This window comes from Alligator mississippiensis, chromosome 1 (genome assembly GCF_030867095.1).
Source record: "Alligator mississippiensis isolate rAllMis1 chromosome 1, rAllMis1, whole genome shotgun sequence".
Taxonomy (NCBI): domain Eukaryota; kingdom Metazoa; phylum Chordata; order Crocodylia; family Alligatoridae; genus Alligator; species Alligator mississippiensis.
In genome coordinates this window covers 29,560,972-29,580,754 of record NC_081824.1, presented here as the reverse complement: position 1 = coordinate 29,580,754, position 19,783 = coordinate 29,560,972, and the positions used below count along the sequence as shown (strand labels likewise).

The window sequence follows — 19,783 nt, the reverse complement described above, 5'->3', positions numbered from 1 at the left end:
AGAAAGGTAGAAGAGGGGAAGGCATGTTGCTCAGCAAGGCAAAGGCAGTCGTGGAAATTCAACAGCCCAGGCACAACATGCATTTGCTTGCCCTTCACTTTGATAGATTATCTTGAGGGGAAACAAGCAAAAAAACCCACAAAACAACTCCCAACTTCCTATTTGCCTGTCAATTAGGGCTGTGAGAGGCTTTGGACAGAGCTTTGGATTCGGAGAAGCTTCGGATGCTTCGGGGTCCAAAGCAGCATGTCCAGGTTGAAGTGCTGACCTCGTTAGGCTTCCCAAAGTGGTTCGGAGCTTCCGAAGTGCCCCTCAAGCTGTGGACAAGCAGAACTCATGCCATGGGTGACAGCTGCAGGGATGGTGGCCCCTGCTGCGGCCACAAAGCCTGCCAGCTGGTCGAGGAGATTGGTGCAGGGTGGTTCTGAGGCCCTGCACCCTTAGCTGCTGACAGGCAAAACTCGTGCCATGGGTGCTTGTGGGACTGACTGTCTCCGTCTTGGGGCGTGGGAGACACTACTGCAAGCCTGGCTGCTAAGCTACTGTGTTACCAGTTACCAATCAATCAGTTTCATAGTAGTTTCATAGTTGGTAGGGTCGGAAGGGACCTGAGCAGATCATCAAGTCTGATCCCCTGCCACAGGCAGGAAAAAGTACAGGGGTCAAACGACTCCAGCAAGGTGTTTGTCTAACCTCCTCTTCAAGACCCCCAGGGTAGGAGCCAGCACCACTTCGCTTGGAAGTTGGTTCCAGATCCTAGCCGCTCTGACAGTGAAGTAGCGCCTCCTGATGTCTAGTCTGAATCTACCCTCTGCCAGCTTGTGACCGTTATTTCTAGTCACTCCTGGTAGTGCTCGGGGGAACACGGACTCCCAATGCCTGCTGGTCCCCCAACTAGTTTGTAACAGGCCACTAGGTCCCCCCTCAGCCTTCTCTTGTGGAGGCTGAACAGGTTCAGGTCCCTTAGTGTCTCCTTGTAAGGCCTGCCCTGCTGCCCCCTGATCATGCGGGTGGCCCTTCTCTGAACCCTCTCAATGCTGTCCACATCTCTCCTGAAGTGCGGCACCCAGAACTAGATGCAGTACTCCAACAGCGGCCTGACCAGTGCCGCATAGAGGGGGAGGATCACCTCCTTGGACCTGCTTGAGATGCATCTGTGGATGCATGACAAGGTGCGGTTGGCCTTCCTGACCACGTCCCCACACTGTCGGACCATGTTCATTTTGGCATCAATAATGACTCCAAGATCCTTTTCTGCCTCTGCACTGACGAGAAGGGAGTTCCCCAGTCTGTAGGTATGCTGCTGGTTCTTCCTCCCCAGGTGCAGCACCTTGCACTTGTCAGTGTTGAAACCCATCTTGTTCTCATCTGCCCACCCCTGTAACCTGTCTAGGTCCATAGGTCCAACTGCAGCCTATTCCTCCCTTCTAGCCTGCCCAAAACCCACCCCCCCCCCACCCATCTTAGTGTCATCAGCAAATTTGAATAGGATGCTTTTTACCCCCTCGTCCACTGATGAAGATGTTGAACAGCGTGGGTCCGAGGACCGAGCCCTGGTGGACCCCACAGCCCACATCCCTCCAGGTCGAATAAAACCCATCCACCACCACTCTCTGGGTGCGGCCCTCCAGCCAGTTAGTGACCCATTTGACTGTGTAAGTGTCGACGCCACAGTCCCCTAGTTTTTTGTTGTTTTTTTTTTTTAACGAGAATGGGTTGAGAGACAGTGTCGAAGGCCTTCCTGAAGTCCAGAAAGACTATGTCCACAGCTACCCCTGCATCTAAGGATTTTGTGACCTGGTCATAGAAGGCCACCAGGTTGGTCTGACAGGACTTGCATCTAATGAACCCAGGTTGGTTGCCCCTAAGCATAATCTCCCCTGCTGGCCCCTCGTGGACATGCGCCAGGATAATTCTCTCAAAAAGCTTACCCAGGATCGAGGTAAGACTAACTGGCTTATAGTTCCCTGGGTCCTCCTTTCTCCCTTTTTTGAAAATGGGAACTACATTGGCCCTTTTCCAGTCCTCTGGCACCACACCAGAGCACCATGAGTGCTTGTAAAGCTGTGCCAGGGGTTCCGCAATGACCTCTGTTAATTCCCTCAGCACTCTGGGGTGGAGGTCGTCAGGACCAGCTGATTTAAATACATCCAGTCCCTCCAGAAGTTCCCCGACTAGATCCTCACTGACCTAGGTCTGGGTGCGCCTCCCCCGGGGCCTGAGGGGGTCCCGGCAGACAGGCTGATCTGGTCCCTGCTCAGGAAACTGGATGCAAAGAAATCGTTAAATAGGTTAGCCTTATTGTCTGGTGCGACAACCAGATTTCCTAGCAAATCATGATTTACTCAGGGACCAGCTCAATACACAGGACCTAGCTAATGTAGCCAGGTAATTGCCATCAATTAGCACCTACAAAACCAGGCTACAGAGAGGAAAGAACCAATACAGACAATCAACTGCCCCAAGACAGAGACAGTCAGTCCCACAAGCAGCCACGTCAAGAGTTTTGTCTGTCAGCAGCTAGGGGTACAGGGCCCCAGAACCCCTGCACCGATCTCCTCAACAGCTGGCAGGCTTCGTGGCCTCAGTAGCGGCCACCATCCCCGCAGCACCTTAACACGCAGGGTCAACCATGTTATGAGTTTTGCTTGTCTGCAGCTTGAGGTACAGTTCCTTCCAAACCCCTGCACCAATCTTCTTGAAACTTGGCAGGCTTTGTGGCCTCACCAGGGGCCACCACCCCTGCAGTTTTCACCCCCCTGTGGTGTAACACACAGCCATGACATGAGTTTGGCTTTCAAAATTTGGGGTACAGTTCCCCCCAAACTCCTGCGCCGATCTTCTTGAAACTTGGCGGGTTTCATGCTCTCAGCAGAGGCTACCATCCCTGCAAGTTTCATCCAAAGCAGACAAAAAACAAAAAAAAGTTATAGATATTTTATTGATTCCCCCATTATACTCTATGGCTGGATCTCTGAGGCGGCTCCAAGCTTCGGGGCCGCCTTGGCCAGATCAAGGCGGAAACCCGGTCCAGAGCTCTGGATCGGATCACTGCCATCTGAAGCGGCCGGATCCGAAGCCAGACTGGCTCGCTGCCGACTCACGCAGGCCTACTGTCAGTGGCCACTTCCCGACCCAGGCAAGTAGGACTTTTGCAAATGTAACCTTAAATTTACTGTCTGTTTCCATGACAACAGACGAAAACCAATCCCCACACCTCAGTACAAGTCTGGGGAAATGTAAGACTTACCTTTAATGCTGTGGCCGCTTTCTTCCATTCAGGAGTGAGTCTCTGACAGTGACCACACCTTTTGGGAAAAACAATTTTTAACCAAGATGTTCTATGAAAGAGTTTATACTATCTAAGAAATCTAGTCAGTTTGAACTTGGGAAGAGGCAAATATGCAAGAATAAAATTATTTTTTTTTGCAAGTGGCCTGTGTTTTTACCCATTATTAGGTGGAACACCAAGTCAACACAACGTCACTTCCTTGCTTCATGTCTACCCAGAAACCTTCCAAAGTTAAGACTTGTATGTGGCCCTTTTTGGTTTGCAAGGATTAGCACCAAAACCAAACAGTGAAACAGTGTTCTCTTTCAGGTACCTATGAAAGCATGCACACACAAACCATGTTTGGCATATTACGTTCCTATGCTTTCAGAAGCCTAATAAATATTTATTTGACTCAAAAGTCTAACTCTGAAAAGGGCAACATTTAGAGAAATGTTGCTGGCCACAAAGATATCAAGTGAGATGTATGCCAGAAACTGAAGGGAAATCTTGGATCAACCAGCGAGTCACCTTTGGCATTCTTCCATGATACAAGAGTGAAAAGAAAGCCGGTTGATTATAGAAGTCAGTCACCCCTCTTCTAAAAGAGCCGGCTAGGATTTTGCTTAGCACTACAGCCGTAACACTTACCATGGTGCATAAAACTCTACCAGCCACAAGCTGGCACTCTGAAGGACTTCCTTGTTGAAATTTGTCGGTGTTAGCTCTATCACATCATCACTGGAGGAATATAAACTGTTAACTGCCAGGAAGAATGTACAGCTCAAAGCTCCTAGAACAAAACACAAATTATCCTCCCATTAAAAATATCAGTGGGTTCCTAAATTCATGGCCATGTCACTCCCCCATATTTTTTTTTTTTTTAGCAGCAAAAATGAAAATGGCAAGAAGCCCAAGTCTGCCAGGAGGAAAGCCGAGGCATGATGCATCATTTTTCTTCCCCTTTGCATACAAAGAAACCCAAACTCATATGGCCAGGAATACACAAGTTTGGACAACACATGCTGTTCTTTCCAACATATCCTAGCAAAGGGGCTCAAATTTGTGCTGGCCTATAAACTTCCTCAAAGGCATTTGGGTTTACTTACAAGAGCCACTGCAACCACCTGTGCATACAGAGTAGTGCAAGCAGGCAAGGCCTTTGAGTGCACATTCTGGAAGTATGCAGGACCTCCTCAGGGTCTCAAGGCAACTACAGAATCAGCCAACCATGTTCCTTATCCAACAACATGACTTAAAGGGTACATGAGCAAGATCTTTCTGCTCTCCCCCAACACTGCAACATGCTAGCTAAACAGCTTTAAGCTACATTGATCTGGAACCAGGAGTTGCTATATTCAGTTCTGGACTGAAGTCAAAGGAGAACAGGAGGAAGAAAGGCTGGAGCTTCTCCCATTCTTACTCCTAAAGGGCTCTTGAACCTATATTATTGGGATGAAAACTGACTACAATGCAGCTTCTGGGTCGCACCCATGGAATAAAATACACAATCCACAAGCCCTGAGCAACTCTGCAAGCTGTTAGGTGATGGAAGGGTGGCACCTTATTTCCCTGAAAAATTAGGAAGGGAACAAACAGGAGCCTTATTATTCAAAGGGTGGAAAAAAATCTTTACAGTGAAAGACTTAAGTAACTCAAGTCTTTTTGGCTTATCAAAAAAGAAGATGGAGTCATCTTATTTAGAAAAAGTTTATTTAGAAACATCTTCACAATTCAGAGACACCAGACACTGCATTTACTTGAATATAAGTCAAGCCCCCAATAATCAGATTCTATATGTGGAAAAATTCATAAACTTATCATTTGCCAGGTATATAACCTAATTAATGGAGGTTTGCCATGAATTTGTCCCCCATCCCCTAATACAGGAGGGAAAATAATTTTTTTTTGGGGGGGGGGGGGGGGGGGGGAGGCAGAGTCAAGAGGCTTTCTTGCTCTTGGCATTCCCCTCTTCTCCCCCCGCGACAACTTCTTTCCCCCACTCTTTACTGTCAGACCTGCTCTTCCGGAGCACAAGTGAGAGGCAAAATTTGCATATAAGCAAGTTACTACAGATACCAATGTACCATAGACTAAGTTCAGGCAAAACTGATGCAATTACTGCAAGTTTTAGCACAGGTACTGTTGGCAAAGACCTGTCACGCTGCTTCAGCCCGCACTTGTGATAACTGATAAAATTTATATACAGATGAGGTGCAGGGCAACTTGGTCCGGCTCTCCCTCACAGAGGGCAGGGCCACACTAATCATATACAACAGGCTAAGAGAGAGGGCAACAGAGAGTTTCTGGGTAATGTCTGCCAGACATTTAAGGCTGGTGAAGAAACGTAAATAATTGGAAATAGGAAAGAAAGGTGCAGCTCAGCTATGGGAGTGAAGAGGGAGTCAGAATGTATTCAGTGCTGTGGTTCACCATGACTCGAAAAAGACTTGACACTGAGGGGACTATATACAATGGACACTACCACAGATTTCATTCAGGTGGAATGTACTAACCTATCTTTGTGGTAGGCTCCCATCAGTATGTTTACCCAATGTGGGCCAGGTGTTTTATAGTCACGCTCAGTGTAGACTGCATTGGACTTCTTAGTGGGTTTCCATTACTGAGCACATGCTGCTTTTGCCTTTCATTAAACTGCTACCAGAGTATTTAATGGGGTTTCCTTGAATGTGATCATAAGATGGGGAGCTATTTTCCACATGCTGATTGGGGTAAAAAAAAAAAAAAAAGAAAAAAAAAAGACCTCATCTTATATTCAAGTAAATATGGGATTAATTTATCAGAGAAAGGCATAGTAGGAGCCGGAGGGAACCAGATCAAAGCCACATACTTCATTTTTCATTTGAATCCGAGTAGTGCACCAGGTGACTAACCATTGGTACAAGCTAGGAGGGGTAGTGGGGAATTCTCCAGCTGGAGTGTTTCAAAAATGAGGATTGGCCATTGTTCTGGCAAATTTGTTTTAGTGATGACAACAATCGATGGCCCACAGTGTACATGTGATCAGCCAAGGCCAGAATACCACCCAGCTCTAATATTTATCTACCTTTTCATCAGTTCATCTCAAAACACTTTATAGAGGTCAGTATCATTACTTCATTTTGCAGACAGGCATGTCACTCCTTCTCTGCCAAGAAAGCTGATCAGAACACAACTCTCCTAAACCCCTGTCCACTATACCCATTGACTCAGAGGGATCCCTTTCTAGACTTAAAAAAAAAACCCAAAATCTCAGTTTTTAACCACTCGGATTGGTTTGAGCACATTTATTCACATGAAAGAGCAGATCCCTCCCTTCACACACACGTAGCACTCTCACACAACTCACACTGCTGCAGTGACTCACTGTGACCTACAGTAACAGCTGCCCTCAGTTGCGGGTTTAAGACACTGAGAAGGCAGGAGGCACATCAGAACTGTCCAAGGGAAAAGCAAAATTTTTTCAAGGAGCTGAGCTCAGTATAACTGGTAAAAGGTTCTATGCTGTTAATACCCCTAAGATACCTGTGCCAGATTAGGATCAAAAGTGGAATTCTTTGAATTTATTCAACTACTCTTTCATTTCTCAGCCTTTTCTTAAGTGGAGATTCTAATTTATCTGAGTTTAGATGTATTTTCAGGAAATGTAAGTTCATTGTGAAATTCACTCAGTCTTACAATAGTTTTTTATGCTCAATGGATGGAGAACTCTGACATAACAGCATGATTCATTATTCCTTACAATTGAAAATTGCCTTCAGTAGAACATTCAACCATAAAATTGCTTCCTACAGGTATCCAATTCAGGAAAACTCAAACATCTGCAAAATGCAAACCACAAAGATCTCCAAACTACTTTGTAAGTTTGCTTTAGAATAGAAATGAATGAGACATAAGAAGAGCTGTAACTGCATTAAATAGAAAACTTTGCTGTATGGCAAAAAAAAGCTAAATACCAGTCGACAGAGATTCAAAAGAGAACCTTCCTTACTGGCAGGTTCTGTCATAACCATCCAATAGAAGGACAGTCTTGCAAGAAAGTCTGATGCACATGTTGCTGTACATTATACCCAGATTGGCTCTGAAGGAGGATCTTGCCTTACATGGTACTGTTTAGTCAAAGCATCCCACTGCTTGTTAAAAGTCTAGCTGTACAGGATCCTAAACCCACCTGGAAATAGTGCACTGATTCTAAGAGAAAAGTAGTAGATGTGTTGGAAGGCAAACTATTAATAAAGGTAGAAAAAAGCTGCACATTTTGTTTTCACAGATACCTATAAGGGAAGGTTTTCTGAAGTGGAAAAAGGATTATCTGGGTTCTGTCCTTCCTCCCCCTATCCATAACACACTGCTTTCTGATAAAAAGAGATTCTCTCAATCTCCCTGGTGTACTAGATTCCAGTTACGGACAGCCAGGAAAACAACATACCCACCCCAACACTCACTGGTGATACAAGACAAAATTTGGTTTACAAGCAAACAGCTCAAAACATGCTTTGCATTACCAAAAGCAATGACTCTCCAGTATAATGTTGCTATTTGGAAATGATGGATTACCACTATTTGACAACCAACTGAAGTGCATGTTAAAGCAGCTAGGCGACTGGTATTTTTTCCATACAGGAAGCAAGAGCAATTCTCAGCACTTACTTCCTCTCTTAAAATAGTCAAGCTGCATTTGTCTTTCACCTTTCCTCAAATGTTCTCTTGTATTTTATCTTCTATGGTTTCAACTTGTTTTTGTTGTTCTCATTCAAGATTTCCATTTGCCAAGAGAAATTCCCAATTTGAATTCAGCATGTTTTTAATCCTGCCACTTAACCAAGACAGTTACATTTCTGATTTTCCTGTTGTTTAGGGAACATGCATGCCTCAAGTCCTCTGATATTTGCAAGTAACCTGAAGGCAGAGTTCTCATTTTTTACTATTACAAATCTTCACAGCAGGATTCACTGTCACAATGCTGTTCTTTGACACTCTTCAAGGAGGAAATTTAGGGCAGTGGTCACTAGGATTAAGCAGTCTCTCTTAATATTTGACCTACTTGAACTCCTAAATGTTATTTCCAGCTGTGATGGTATCAGTTCTGCTAACATGCTCTACAGCCAACAGTTTAAAAAAATACTTAAGATTCCCAGAAAGGCAAGCCCCGATTCTATTCTGCATATTGTGCGTAAGGGAACTTAATCATCTAAGCACGATACTCTCCTACCCCACGAAAGGCCCTGGACAAAAAAAAAAAAAAGGACCTTTGATACAGATGGGTGGGGTCTTTGTCCTCCTTGCTACTGTGTGTAACAGCCATAAAGCAGAGTAAAAATGCATCTTATAGACCAGTGATTCTCAGCCAGGTGCCAACACACCCTGGGGCTCCTTGAGATCCTGTCAAGGATACCACTGCTTTAATCATTGTGTGGCACTCAATCTGTGCTCATGGTAGAGGTGATATCTTTGATTAGACCAAAAAGAGGGGTTTTTTTTGCAAAAGTTTCTTTTCTGCAAAAACATTGTTGGTCTAATAAAAGATATCACCTCTACCACGAGCCCAGATAGCTTTTTCCTCTAGACCAATACAGCTACAACCTGGATACCTGACACAATGGTTAGGTTTACAAACCAGATTCACAAGATAAATCCAGATATTTCAAATAGAAATCCAAAGTTGTGGTTTATCCGAGTACTTGGCAACAGAAAAAAAACTGCTATTATTTTTCTGCAGGCAAAAATAAGTAATGAAGACTGAAAACTGGTATTTTCCAATGGGTGCCTCAAGTCTTAGGAAGGTCGAGAAAAACTGTTATAGACTAGTAACTACATCAGACAGCCACCAGTTTTTGTGCCCTTGAGCTCACTTCATCAAATGGATAAAAACTTATGCATGTTCAATTTAGCTGGTCTAGAAGGTGCATCTCCGCCTTCAGACTAACAGGGTGAACTGCCTCTCCATCACAAGGGCCTGACCATGACAGCGTTACAAAAGCAGGTGCGTTCAGGGGCTTGACCGGGTGGCACACAGTCACCCCGACACTGCTAAGCCGCGACATGGGTCAATTCACCTGTGGAAAAAGTTCACTCCATCTCAGTGGATGGCCGCTTTTTGTGCAACTGCACCACGCTCGCAGGACACCTGCTCTGCGCCCGCGACCTCAGGCTCTCCCGCCCGCCCGCCCGCGCCGTCCAGTCTCCGCTCCGCCCGAACGGACCCTTCAAGACACCCCTAAGCTGCCTCCTGCCCAGCGCACGGAAGGGGCGACGTAACTTCGCCCCAGCACTTCTCAAGAGCGCCCCGACTCGACCCAGCTGCCCGTGGCGGGCCGACCCTGCCCGCGCGCTGTAAGCACTAGGCCCCAGACCCGGCCTGGCCAGCGGCTTTGTGCGCCGGGATCACCAGCTCCCTGCTGCCCGAGGAGCCGCGCACGAGACCCCACCTTGCCCTGCCCCCGCCGGAGCCTGGCCGGCCTGACCCCCCGCGCCGGGCCCTACCGAGGAGCAGGCGGCCCGCGCCGAGCGCGCCCATGACGGTGGCAGTGGCTGTAGCCCGTGTGCCGGCCCGGCTGCTGCTACCAGCGCACGCGGCGGCCAGTTCTCTGCCGTGGCCGCTGCTCATTGGCGGCACGGGGCTCCTTCATTTGCATAGCCAATGGGAGGCGGCCGGGTCAGCGCAGCGCCCAGTAGAGGGGCGGGGCCAGCGCGGCGCCGGGCGCCAGGGCGGGGCCGGCTGACGTCACGCTGGGTGGGGCTAAGCTGCTGGCGGCAGCCTCGCGGTGTTTCTTGCCTGCTGTGGGGTCCGGTGCCCACCGCTACCCCCCGCACGTAGGCAGGGCCCACGCAACCTGCGCCAGGGCTGGCACCACACAGCCAGTGCCAGCACCAACAGCCCCCGACAGAGCCAATGCTAGCACCCCCGCAAAGCCAGCGCCTGCACGCACACACACAGCAAGTGCCCGCACCCACGCGCAGTCAGCACCTGCACCCACGCAGAGCCAGCGCCTGCTTGCAGAGCTGCCACCAGCACCCATGTGCAGCCAGCGCCCACGTGCACAGCCAGCGCTAGCACCACCCCATACAGTCAGCCCCCTGCAAGCGTGTGACACGTGAACAAATGTAGCCTCTTTCAAGGATCCTGGTTTTCTCCGATTTAAAAAAATCCTCAATTTTTGGTTGAAAAAAGTAACCCCACATCAACATTTTTTCATAATTAAATTGAAACACCACTAGATATCTAGATATATTAGTGGTGTTTCATTTACATCATGGAAAAACGTGGGCATGGGGTTACTTTAAAAAAATTCCTGATTTTTTTTTTTTTTTTTTTTTTTTAAATTGGAGAAAACAAGGATCCCTGCTTATGCTCAGAAACCCATGAGGCCTGATGCATCCTGCCTCCCATGTGCTGGGACAACCTAGCACAGGGGTGGGCAATTATTTTGGGCAGAGGGCCACTTACTGAGTTTGGCAAGCCATCGAGGGCCGCATGACAGGCAACCAGGGGCAGATAAATATTAATTTTCTAACTGATATAATATAAATTCGGCCCCCAGGCCACATTTTGCCCACCTAGCACCAGCCTCAGCAGCCAGCTGGAGCCTAGCAGGTTTTGGGTCAAAACTGCACAATGGGAAACAAATGTGGCCACTTCTGTTTTACTGGGATATTCTACATCCCAGTGATTGTCCCAGGACACGTCTACAAGAGACATTTACTGTGGAGTTACCTAATTAGCTCCACAATAAATGTCTATACATACAGTGTTATTTAGTAGGATGGAGTAAACTAATTAACTCTGCTATAGGTTAATACTTGTAAACACAAGTGCTATTTTACCAGGAATTATTTACTCAGCAGCAATACAGGTGTAGAGGTTGACAGGGCTGGCTGGGGCATGAGGGTGCTTCAGTGTGGGGGTAGCCTGCCAGCTAGTCTGCGCTGAAGCACCTTCCTGCCCCAGCCAGCCCCTCCACAGCACATTGAGCTGGGTGGGAGCAGCCCTGGTCAGGCAGGCTGGTCCCCATTGGGGTCAGCTCAGGTCCTGGGCACCTGGAAGCAATAAATTCCAGCATGATATGTGCTGGAGTTTACTGCTGCGCATTAATTGCATGTGTAGATGTGCCCCCAGTGAAATATTTATTAATTTAGAGCAGTGGTTTGAGAACCTTTTTAGGTTGAGAACCACTGCTCTAAATTAATAACTAATTTTGCATACCTGGGCCTGTCATCTTTGCAGGATATGTTTCTTTACAAAATATCAAGTTGGTTGCTGTTTTTTCATTTTATGCAAGGCAGGTGAAAGCTACCAGGAGCTGACATGATGCCAGTACAACTTTTCAAGGGACATAGTACCCTTGTTTGAGGGTAGATGCGTTTCAGCCAGGATTCCAAGCATACGTGTTCATAATTAGTACAGAGTCAGCAGAAGTTTAATAAAAAAAAACTTACTGGGTCCTTCCCATTGTTCTGTAAGGGGAGGGGCATCCAGGTTTCTCTGATGCTGTGGCAATTTTCGAAACGGGGCAGACAGGATAACTTGGGTCATTATAGACTGGTTAGTCTGACATCAATCCCAGGCAAAATTCAAAAAGGTAAAATGGATTCAGGGAACAAGGAATTAAAGGGTATTTTTACGCAAGATATCAGTAGGTCTTGCCAGACAAACCTGATTTCATTTTTGATGATTCAATAGGTTTGATTGATAACAGTACAGGTAAAACTTTATAGACTTACTAAGTCACTTGATCTAATACAGCATGACACTTAAAAAACCTAGCAATGTACATTAAACAAACATATGTGAACTGGATTAAGACTTGGCTAACCAGCGGATCTCAAAAAGTAGTCCGCACAGAATCATTAAATGGGACTGTTCCTAGTGGCGTACTATAGGAATTGTTTCTAAGCACATGGGCAATTGATCTTTTTATCAGTGGTCTAGAAGCAAATATAAAATCACTGCTGATAAGAATTAGGCCATGGCACAACCACTGGTGGAGTGATAAATAATAGGGCTGTGCAAAATTTCACCGGGTGTTTCGTTTCAAAGCTGTTTTGATGCATTTTGAGCTCAAAACAGCAAAATCAAAATGAAACAAAAGCCTTCAAAACAGCTTTGAAACGAAACAAAGCACTTGAAATGTTTCAAAAGTTTTGAAATGATTTGAGTTTTGAAGCCAGACTTATGGGCCCGCACCCCTGGGAGGAATCCGGCACAGCCCCCCGCAGCCCTCCCAGGATTGTGGGTGGGCCCCCAATCTGCCTGCTAGATGACAGGAGGCTGCTGCTGCCAACTGGGGCTAGCAGCACCACCAATCTTTTCGGTGCTGGGTGCAGGCTGTGCCCAGCACCGGTCCCAGCCAGCAGCAGCAGCCTCCTGTCATCCGGCAGATAGATTGGGGCCTGCACCCGGGGGAGGAGTCTGGCACAGCCCCGCAGCTCTCCTGGGGATGCGGGCCCTTGGATCTGTGGGCCGGATGACAGGAGGCTGTCGCAGTCATCAAGTGACAGGAGTTTTGATTGTCAACACCTTGAGGTGCAGTTTCCCAGAAACCTCTGCACCTATCTCCTTGAAACTTGGCAGGCTTCATGCTCTCAGAAGGGGCTACCATCCCTGTAAGCTTCATCTGTATCAGGAAAAAAATGACAAAGTTATAGGCAGTTTCATTCCCCCATTATTGCCTATGGGCAAGACATTAAAATGGTGTTGAAATGGCAAAACAGTTTCAACGAAACAAAATGGAACAGTGCTTTTGAAACAAAACTTAAAATGAAACATTGTTCCGTTGGAACGGAAGTTGAAGCAGAATGGTGCTGTTTTGCACAACCCTAAATAACACAGAGGACAGAACAATGATCTGGATTTCTTGGCTAGACCCATTAAAATATGTTTGAATACAATCAAATTCAAAGTAAACTATATCTAAGAACAAAGAACATAAGCCCTACTGACAGAATGGGTGGTTTTGTAGTGAACAGTGACTGCAAAGGTTTTAAAGGTCACAGTAGACAAATACAAACTACAACTGAAATATTATGCCAAAATAACTATTATGACATATATAAACATGGGAACAATAAGCAGAACTAGGGATATGATTTACCTCTGAATACTGATCAGTAAGACTGTTTAGTAGGGAGTACCCTGACAACTCATATAGGGGTGACGAGGCCCCCAGAAGCACCCTTATTAGTCCTCAGGCATGGAACATTGGGGCAGCTGCTCTCCCCGGGAGAGGAGACTTACCGGGGAAGGTGATGGTGATGCAGTCTGGAGAGTTCCCGGCACCACAGCTGCCTCACTTTACCAGCTCATGCCGGATCTGGGTTGGCCAGCACACAGTGGCTGATGTCATAAAGATGCACCCCATGCTAGCTGAAGATGAAACAGAGGCCCAGGAGCACAGCCGTTGGCCTGGACTAAGGGGTGCCTTTGACCTGGACAAGGAGTGCCCTGGCAGGGGTGAAGGGAGCAAAGTGGAGCCTGCTTGCCTGATTGGAGGCTTGGAGGAGCCTCAGGACAAAGGGACCAGGACCAAACCAAGAAGGAAAAGATGGCATGATACAGAGGTGCTGAGAGACACTGTTTGCTTTGCTGGAGCAGCACGAGCAATGAACTGTGAGTCCATTCCAGGAAGGGGTCCAGGGCCCCGTAATTGTGTTGAGGGTTAGTGACACCACATGAAAGAAATGTAAGGGCCCGACAGATTGGCCCTGCTGGGTATAGTCAAAATAGCCCAGTGATTAATGGGCTAACAGACATTTAATGAGGAACCTAGACACAGGCAGTTTGACACGCCAAATCCCTAGACTGCCACGAAACGGCAGAAGAAGACTTTCACTAACCTATTGAAACTGGTTACCGGGCTGAAGCCCGACTAATCGACCAATCATGGGGACTACACCATTCTGTAATCCAATGGCGCACAACCTGGCTAGACCATAAGATCTGGTTGGTGTAAGAACTGGGTGTAAGGGGAGGCGGAGCCCCAAGGAACAAGGCATTTGTGAGGGCAGGTGTAAACCATTGAGAACCTTCCCCTCTTACTAAAAAGATCAAGACGTGGTGGGCAAGATGGAGGGCATGCCCTGCTGACACGAGTCAGCAAGGCCAAGCTGTCAGGCCCCAAGAACTGGTGCTCAACAGATCACAGCATTAGATCTCAATGGCAGTCGAGTGAGGCATGGCTGCCTATAAAGTGGTGAAATGCGCGTAAGTGCGCAGAAAATGATGGTGGTGCCTTTTGAATGTGCTGCCACCATTTTCTCAGTGCTGACGTGCATTTTGCCACTTATACAACTGCATGTGCCTGCAGCACAAGCATGTGTACAAGTGCCCTATGGCATCTGTGAGGCATGGATGTGGGTATTGGGGAGCATGGAGTCCATGTAATTAACCCTTAAGGTGTAGAGTGGAAACACTTGAGCTCAGAAGTCTGAGATCGGGCTTGGGAAGCTCTGGGGGAGCCTCCCTTTTTCTAAAAGGTAAATATATCAAGGTGTGGCAGGAAAATGAAAAGGAAGATTGCCCAAAAGAACCAAGCTGACAATGGCTGAGGGGGGTATCATGACCACCTCTGGAGTGGGACCTTGTTACAGGTTCTTTTTTGGTGTCTGAATGTACAAAGGATATGAAAACTTGGAGAAGGTGCAAAGAAGAGCCACAAAAATGATTTGAAGGAAGGAAACGTCCCACAGTGCAAGAGTCAAAATTTAATTGATTATGGCGTATGAGTATCTGCACAGAGAGAAAAGAGTAGTTTCTTAGGGGTTCTCTAAATTAATCAGAGGGAGGTGTATCTAGAACCAATGACTGGAAGTTAAAGCCACACAAATTAATTATTAAAAACAAGGCACAGTTTTTAATAGTAGGGCGGGAAAATGGGCTCTTGGAACCATCTTTTCTCCAGGTAAATCTCCTTAGCAGCCAAATCCACAGACCACTCACTTGGCAGTAGTGATAATCCACTGCTCCAGAGCCTCAGAACCATGACATGCTCCGATCAGTATAGGTACCTGAGAGACGGGTACCTGAGAGACAGGTGTCTCCACACAAATCATGTTCTCTCACTCAGACACATGATCTAGCTCAAAGTCATGATGAAATTGCCTCATGAAGACTCTCTGTACCTATATCTTGGGTACCTTTTACACTACACCCTGTCAATCACTGTCATTCAAAACATACACCACTCACAATGCTGTGCTCACACCTCATCTGCTCCACACTCATCACTCGCACTCTGCCCACAGCACTTGATCCAACAGGTAACACTTTCCCTTCAAGAATCATGCACCCTGTGCATATACCATAGGTATAAGGAGGTCATTGATACCATTGAGGTGGAAAGTTCAGATGTTCTGGAGCCCTCATGCCTCTAGTCAAAGGGCACATCCTCCGGAGGGAGTTAAGGCCAGGAATCCATCTCTAACACAGGGCAGCCCCTGGGTGCAGAAATCTGGGGGGGCACATACCCCCTCCCTGTATTGCCTTAGCCCCCCTGCTTCCCCACATGTTGCTTATGCCTCCCTCATGGACTTACCTGTAGGGTGCTGCTCTCCATCACACTGCTGGCTGCACTGCAGGCCACGTGCATGTATGCAACCATACATGCATGTGATGCCTCCTGCCTCTGATTGCCCTCCTCCCCCTCCCCTAGCCCCAAGCAGCCCCTTGCAGGCTGGAAATCTGGTTTCCCAGGTTTTTCTCCTTTAAAAGAGAAAATCCACATTTTTCTGTGGGAAACAGAAAACCCGGATCCCTGCTGATGACTCAAACTGGACCTGGAACACTTATTGGAAAGGGAAATTATTAAGGGAACTGTAACTGTAGCTTAATTGTGTACCCAGGGCTGTCCCTGAGGGGGGCAAATTGGGGCGACCACCCCAGGCCCCGCACTCTGGGGGGCCCTGTGGAGCCAGGTGGAGCAGCGGTGGCATGGAGCTGGGCAGAGCAGTGGCTCCACATCCAGCCACTTGCTACTACACCCCCGCCTGCTGCCGCCATCGCTGCCAATGGCAGCGGCAGCTTCTTCAGGTCCAGGGCCCGTGGGGTCGGAGTTGGGGTGGGACCCCTCATGGGCTGATTTGCCCTGGGACCCGCACCCTGCTTGGGTCATCTCTGTGTGTACCTAACCTTGCAAAGTCCTGATCATAGAAAGGCTATATAGTCTTGTCTGCCAAGTTTAAATGATCCTTAGTTTATGGTAACACAGTATAGGAGTTACTGAATAAAATTCAGTAGCTTCTATTATAGAGGATGTCAGAACTAGTAATATGGTGACCTCTTTGGGCCTTAAAAGTGAGTGAATCTTGAAATACAGCAAAAGTGATATCATGTTGGGAAGCTAACAGGATATTGATTTCTTACTCTTGTACCAAAAGGTACCTGGATAAATAAGAGTCCACAGATGGCACTTGATCCAGACAAGCAACAATTAAAAAACTAGCAGAGATTGAGATTGTTGGGATTCTCCTTGTATTTGAGCATTTGATGCAAACCTCAAGGCAAACAGTTTTTGACCAGGTCCATATAGCCTGTTTCCTGAAGACTTCATTGTGTGGATAAATTTCCCACAATACAACCACCTACCAAAGAGCAAAGCCTTATGTATCTATCATCCAGACAAACACGCATGGAACACAAGCTAAAAGATATAATCGATCATGCCTTGTGTCCCACAGGATGAACAGTTACTCTCCAGTACTTTTCCTAGCAAGACTCTGCCTTAAAATGGATTGGGAATTTTCTCTATCAGTCACATGCAGTGTAACCTTCATTTAATCAAAGCTACTTGCAATCTGTGTCCGGAGTTGGTAAGAGCTGTTGTCACTTCTCTCCTGGGTAGCTGCCACATGCCAAAACTGAAAATGACTATGACAACGTAGGAGAAAGCAAGCCATGGGCTTCTTGCGGAAAACACCTGGGCCTTCTAGCCTATGTTATATTTCCAAATGTTGATCATGAAAATGCTTCCAAGTGTTGACTTCACACTGAGCCTTACCCTGCAAAGTCCTGAGCATCTCCCGCAGATGTCACAGGCCTAGATCTATGATCTTTCAGTTATGAAAAGGCAGATTTGACTAACTCCCCTGCTTTTCCTATTCCACCTTGATTTGTATTTAGGCAGATGGAGTGGGTGGAAAGCAATTGGGAGCTACTGCCAGAGTCCTGTGTGCTGGGGCAGGAGCTGCCTGACTGAAGCTTCCTTTCGGCCTGGATTGGCACAGCAGGAGCAGGAGGAGGAGCAGGGGTTGGAGGTAAGGGAAGTGGAGTAGCACCTGGATGCCTGCAGCTGCACTAGGAGCAGCCCCTCTAGTAAGTTGTCCATCTTGGTGGGGCTGGGTTGATGGGTGCGGGCTGGAACATGGTGGGCTGCCCCTGGTGGGGTTCTGCCCCATGTACAGTGCTGTGGGCTCCGCTGCAGACCACAGTGCCTGGGGAAGCTCTGCTGCACGTGCTCCTTGCCCACTCCTCCCTCCCCTCACCTCCAGCTGCTTCCCAGGACCTAGTGCCCAGGCAGCACCCCAGGTCCCCTCACAGGGCAGGGACCACCCCCTGCCCTGTGATCCTGGCCTTGCACGCTCGTCTTGCTCCCAAACACTACTCCTCACTTGTGGCCCCATCCCATATAGGGAGTTTTAGTGAGTTGTTGCGGGTTGGGTCAGCACCCCGCTCCCCTGGCACTGCAACAACTCATCAAATCTCCCTATGTGGCCCCTGGTTCCAAATAATTGCCCACCCCTGGATTAAGTACTGTGTTAGTCACTGCATATAGGTCTTTCGAACACTTTAAAAACCTCACCCCAGTGCCTACAACAGTGGGTTCTTTCCTTTTTTGTGGCCGTGCACTGTCAGAGGTGCTCTGGAGTTAGTTATTGGTTTGCTACTGCCCTAGGAATGCCACTGGGCAAGGGGTCTGTCCTGCTAAGTGCCTCTGCAGGTCTTAAGTGATAACAGGTACACGATCTGAGCCACCCTTAATGTGGCCCACACACCTGTCTCTGGGGCAACCGCCCACCTACTCACCTGCCATGCCTTGTTGTTAATTAATTAATTGGTGTTAATTAGCAGGAGGCTGCCCTGGTACTGCCCCGCTGCCAGGGGGCACTATCTGTGGCTCCTTTCCTCCCCAATACCGCAGCCCAAGCCTCGCAGATGTTAACTCAGGTCTATCCCCGTCTTGGCCCCTTCCTGTTCTCTCTGGGCCTTCTCAAGTGTTGCTAACGCCCTCTCCTGGGGCTCTGTGCCCAACTTGGGCTTCCTAATTATGCTGCCCCCCCTATCTGGGGCTCGCCATGCCCCCACTTGGGCTTCCTAGTGATGCTACCCCCGCCTGGGGCTCGCCATGCCCCCACTTGGGCTTCTTAATAGTGTTGCTCCCTATCTGGGGCTCGCCATGCCCCCACTTAGGGGGGCAGCATAATTCAGGAAGCCCATCTGGGGATCCCCATGCCCACACTTGGGCTTCTTAATAATGTTGCCCCCTATCTGGGGCTCGCCACGCCCGCACTGGGGCTTCTCAGTCACCCCCCCTCTGGGCTGGGTCTATGTACCCCCTATGCTGTGCCCGCACTGGCGCTAGGGTCCTCACCCCTGCTGTGAGTCCCCTATGAGGCCTCCTCCATCCCCTTAGCCTCACCCAAACCACTGGTCTTGTAACAACAACAAAACACAAGCCCCTGGGCTGTAACATAAATTGAAGCCACCTCGCTAAAACAACATTGCTCAAGCCTCAAGAGCTGCCATAAGCCATACCTGCAATCAGGCGTCTTCCCATATCCTAGCTTAAGGAACACCTGCCTCAGCCCTCTGCTCCTGGGCTTTATAAGGGTCAAGCCCTGCCCCTTCTGGTCAGCTGACCTTCTTTGGTTGCCCCGGCAACCTGCAGCTGTGCTCCTTGGTCACTGCTAGGGCTCCTTCCTTAGCAGTTTTCCCCTCTTCAGGCACAGGGCACCTCAGTGCTCTGTGACAGTGATGTAAGAAGGCTGTAACACAAGGAGCAATACATTCTTGATACTAGAAGTCTACTGAATTGAGCAACATTTGCTTCTTTCTGGAGAGCAATTCTGCATGACTTAAATCAGTGGTTCTCAACCGTTTTGGGCCTGACCTGCACCCCCTGGCCCTGCTGGTTCCCCTCAATTCTGACCCACTGCCCCCGGTCCCCAGGCCCTAGCTGCCCAGTGTGTGGGATAGGGGGTGGCTGTGCGCATGCCCCCTCTCTTTCTCTCACCCCCAATTTTTGTGCCCACAGCAGGCATGGGGCTGTAGTCTGGCCAGACCAGGCAGGAGTTGCCTCCAGTCTCCTCAGACAGCCCATGCTGGCCTTCACCCTGCCTCCCTTTTGGGGTAGAGCTGCGGCATTTGGGAAGCACTGGTAGCAGTGGCAGGGCCAAGGTGGTGGGGTTGAGTTGTGGCCCAGCATGTAAGGGGCTGGCGGCAGAAGGAGGTGAGGGCAGAGTGCCCCTCCCACCCATTGCTCCTTGCGCTGCTGGCTGTGCGGCTGGCATGAGGGTCCTGGT

The 19,783-nt window shown here is 48.3% G+C and overlaps 1 protein-coding gene across 2 annotated transcripts in view; it reads right to left on the bottom strand.

The window, feature by feature from the left end:
• Window positions 1–19,075, bottom strand: part of PDIA6 (protein disulfide isomerase family A member 6) — a 39,602-nt gene extending 20,527 nt beyond the window's left edge. The window contains exons 1-3 of one of the 2 annotated variants that reach the window (XM_059729629.1): window positions 19,017–19,075; window positions 3,923–4,064; window positions 3,251–3,308 (exon numbers count right to left, since the gene is read on the bottom strand). In XM_059729629.1, the coding sequence (XP_059585612.1) occupies window positions 3,251–3,308; window positions 3,923–4,064; window positions 19,017–19,038 (222 nt within the window). In that variant the 5' untranslated portion in view covers window positions 19,039–19,075. Of the gene's footprint in view, window positions 1–3,250; window positions 3,309–3,922; window positions 4,065–9,754; window positions 9,916–19,016 lie in introns of those variants that run through there. The other variant, XM_014597321.3, reaches the window with a different exon arrangement.
• Between the last annotated feature and the right edge of the window lie 708 nt (window positions 19,076–19,783).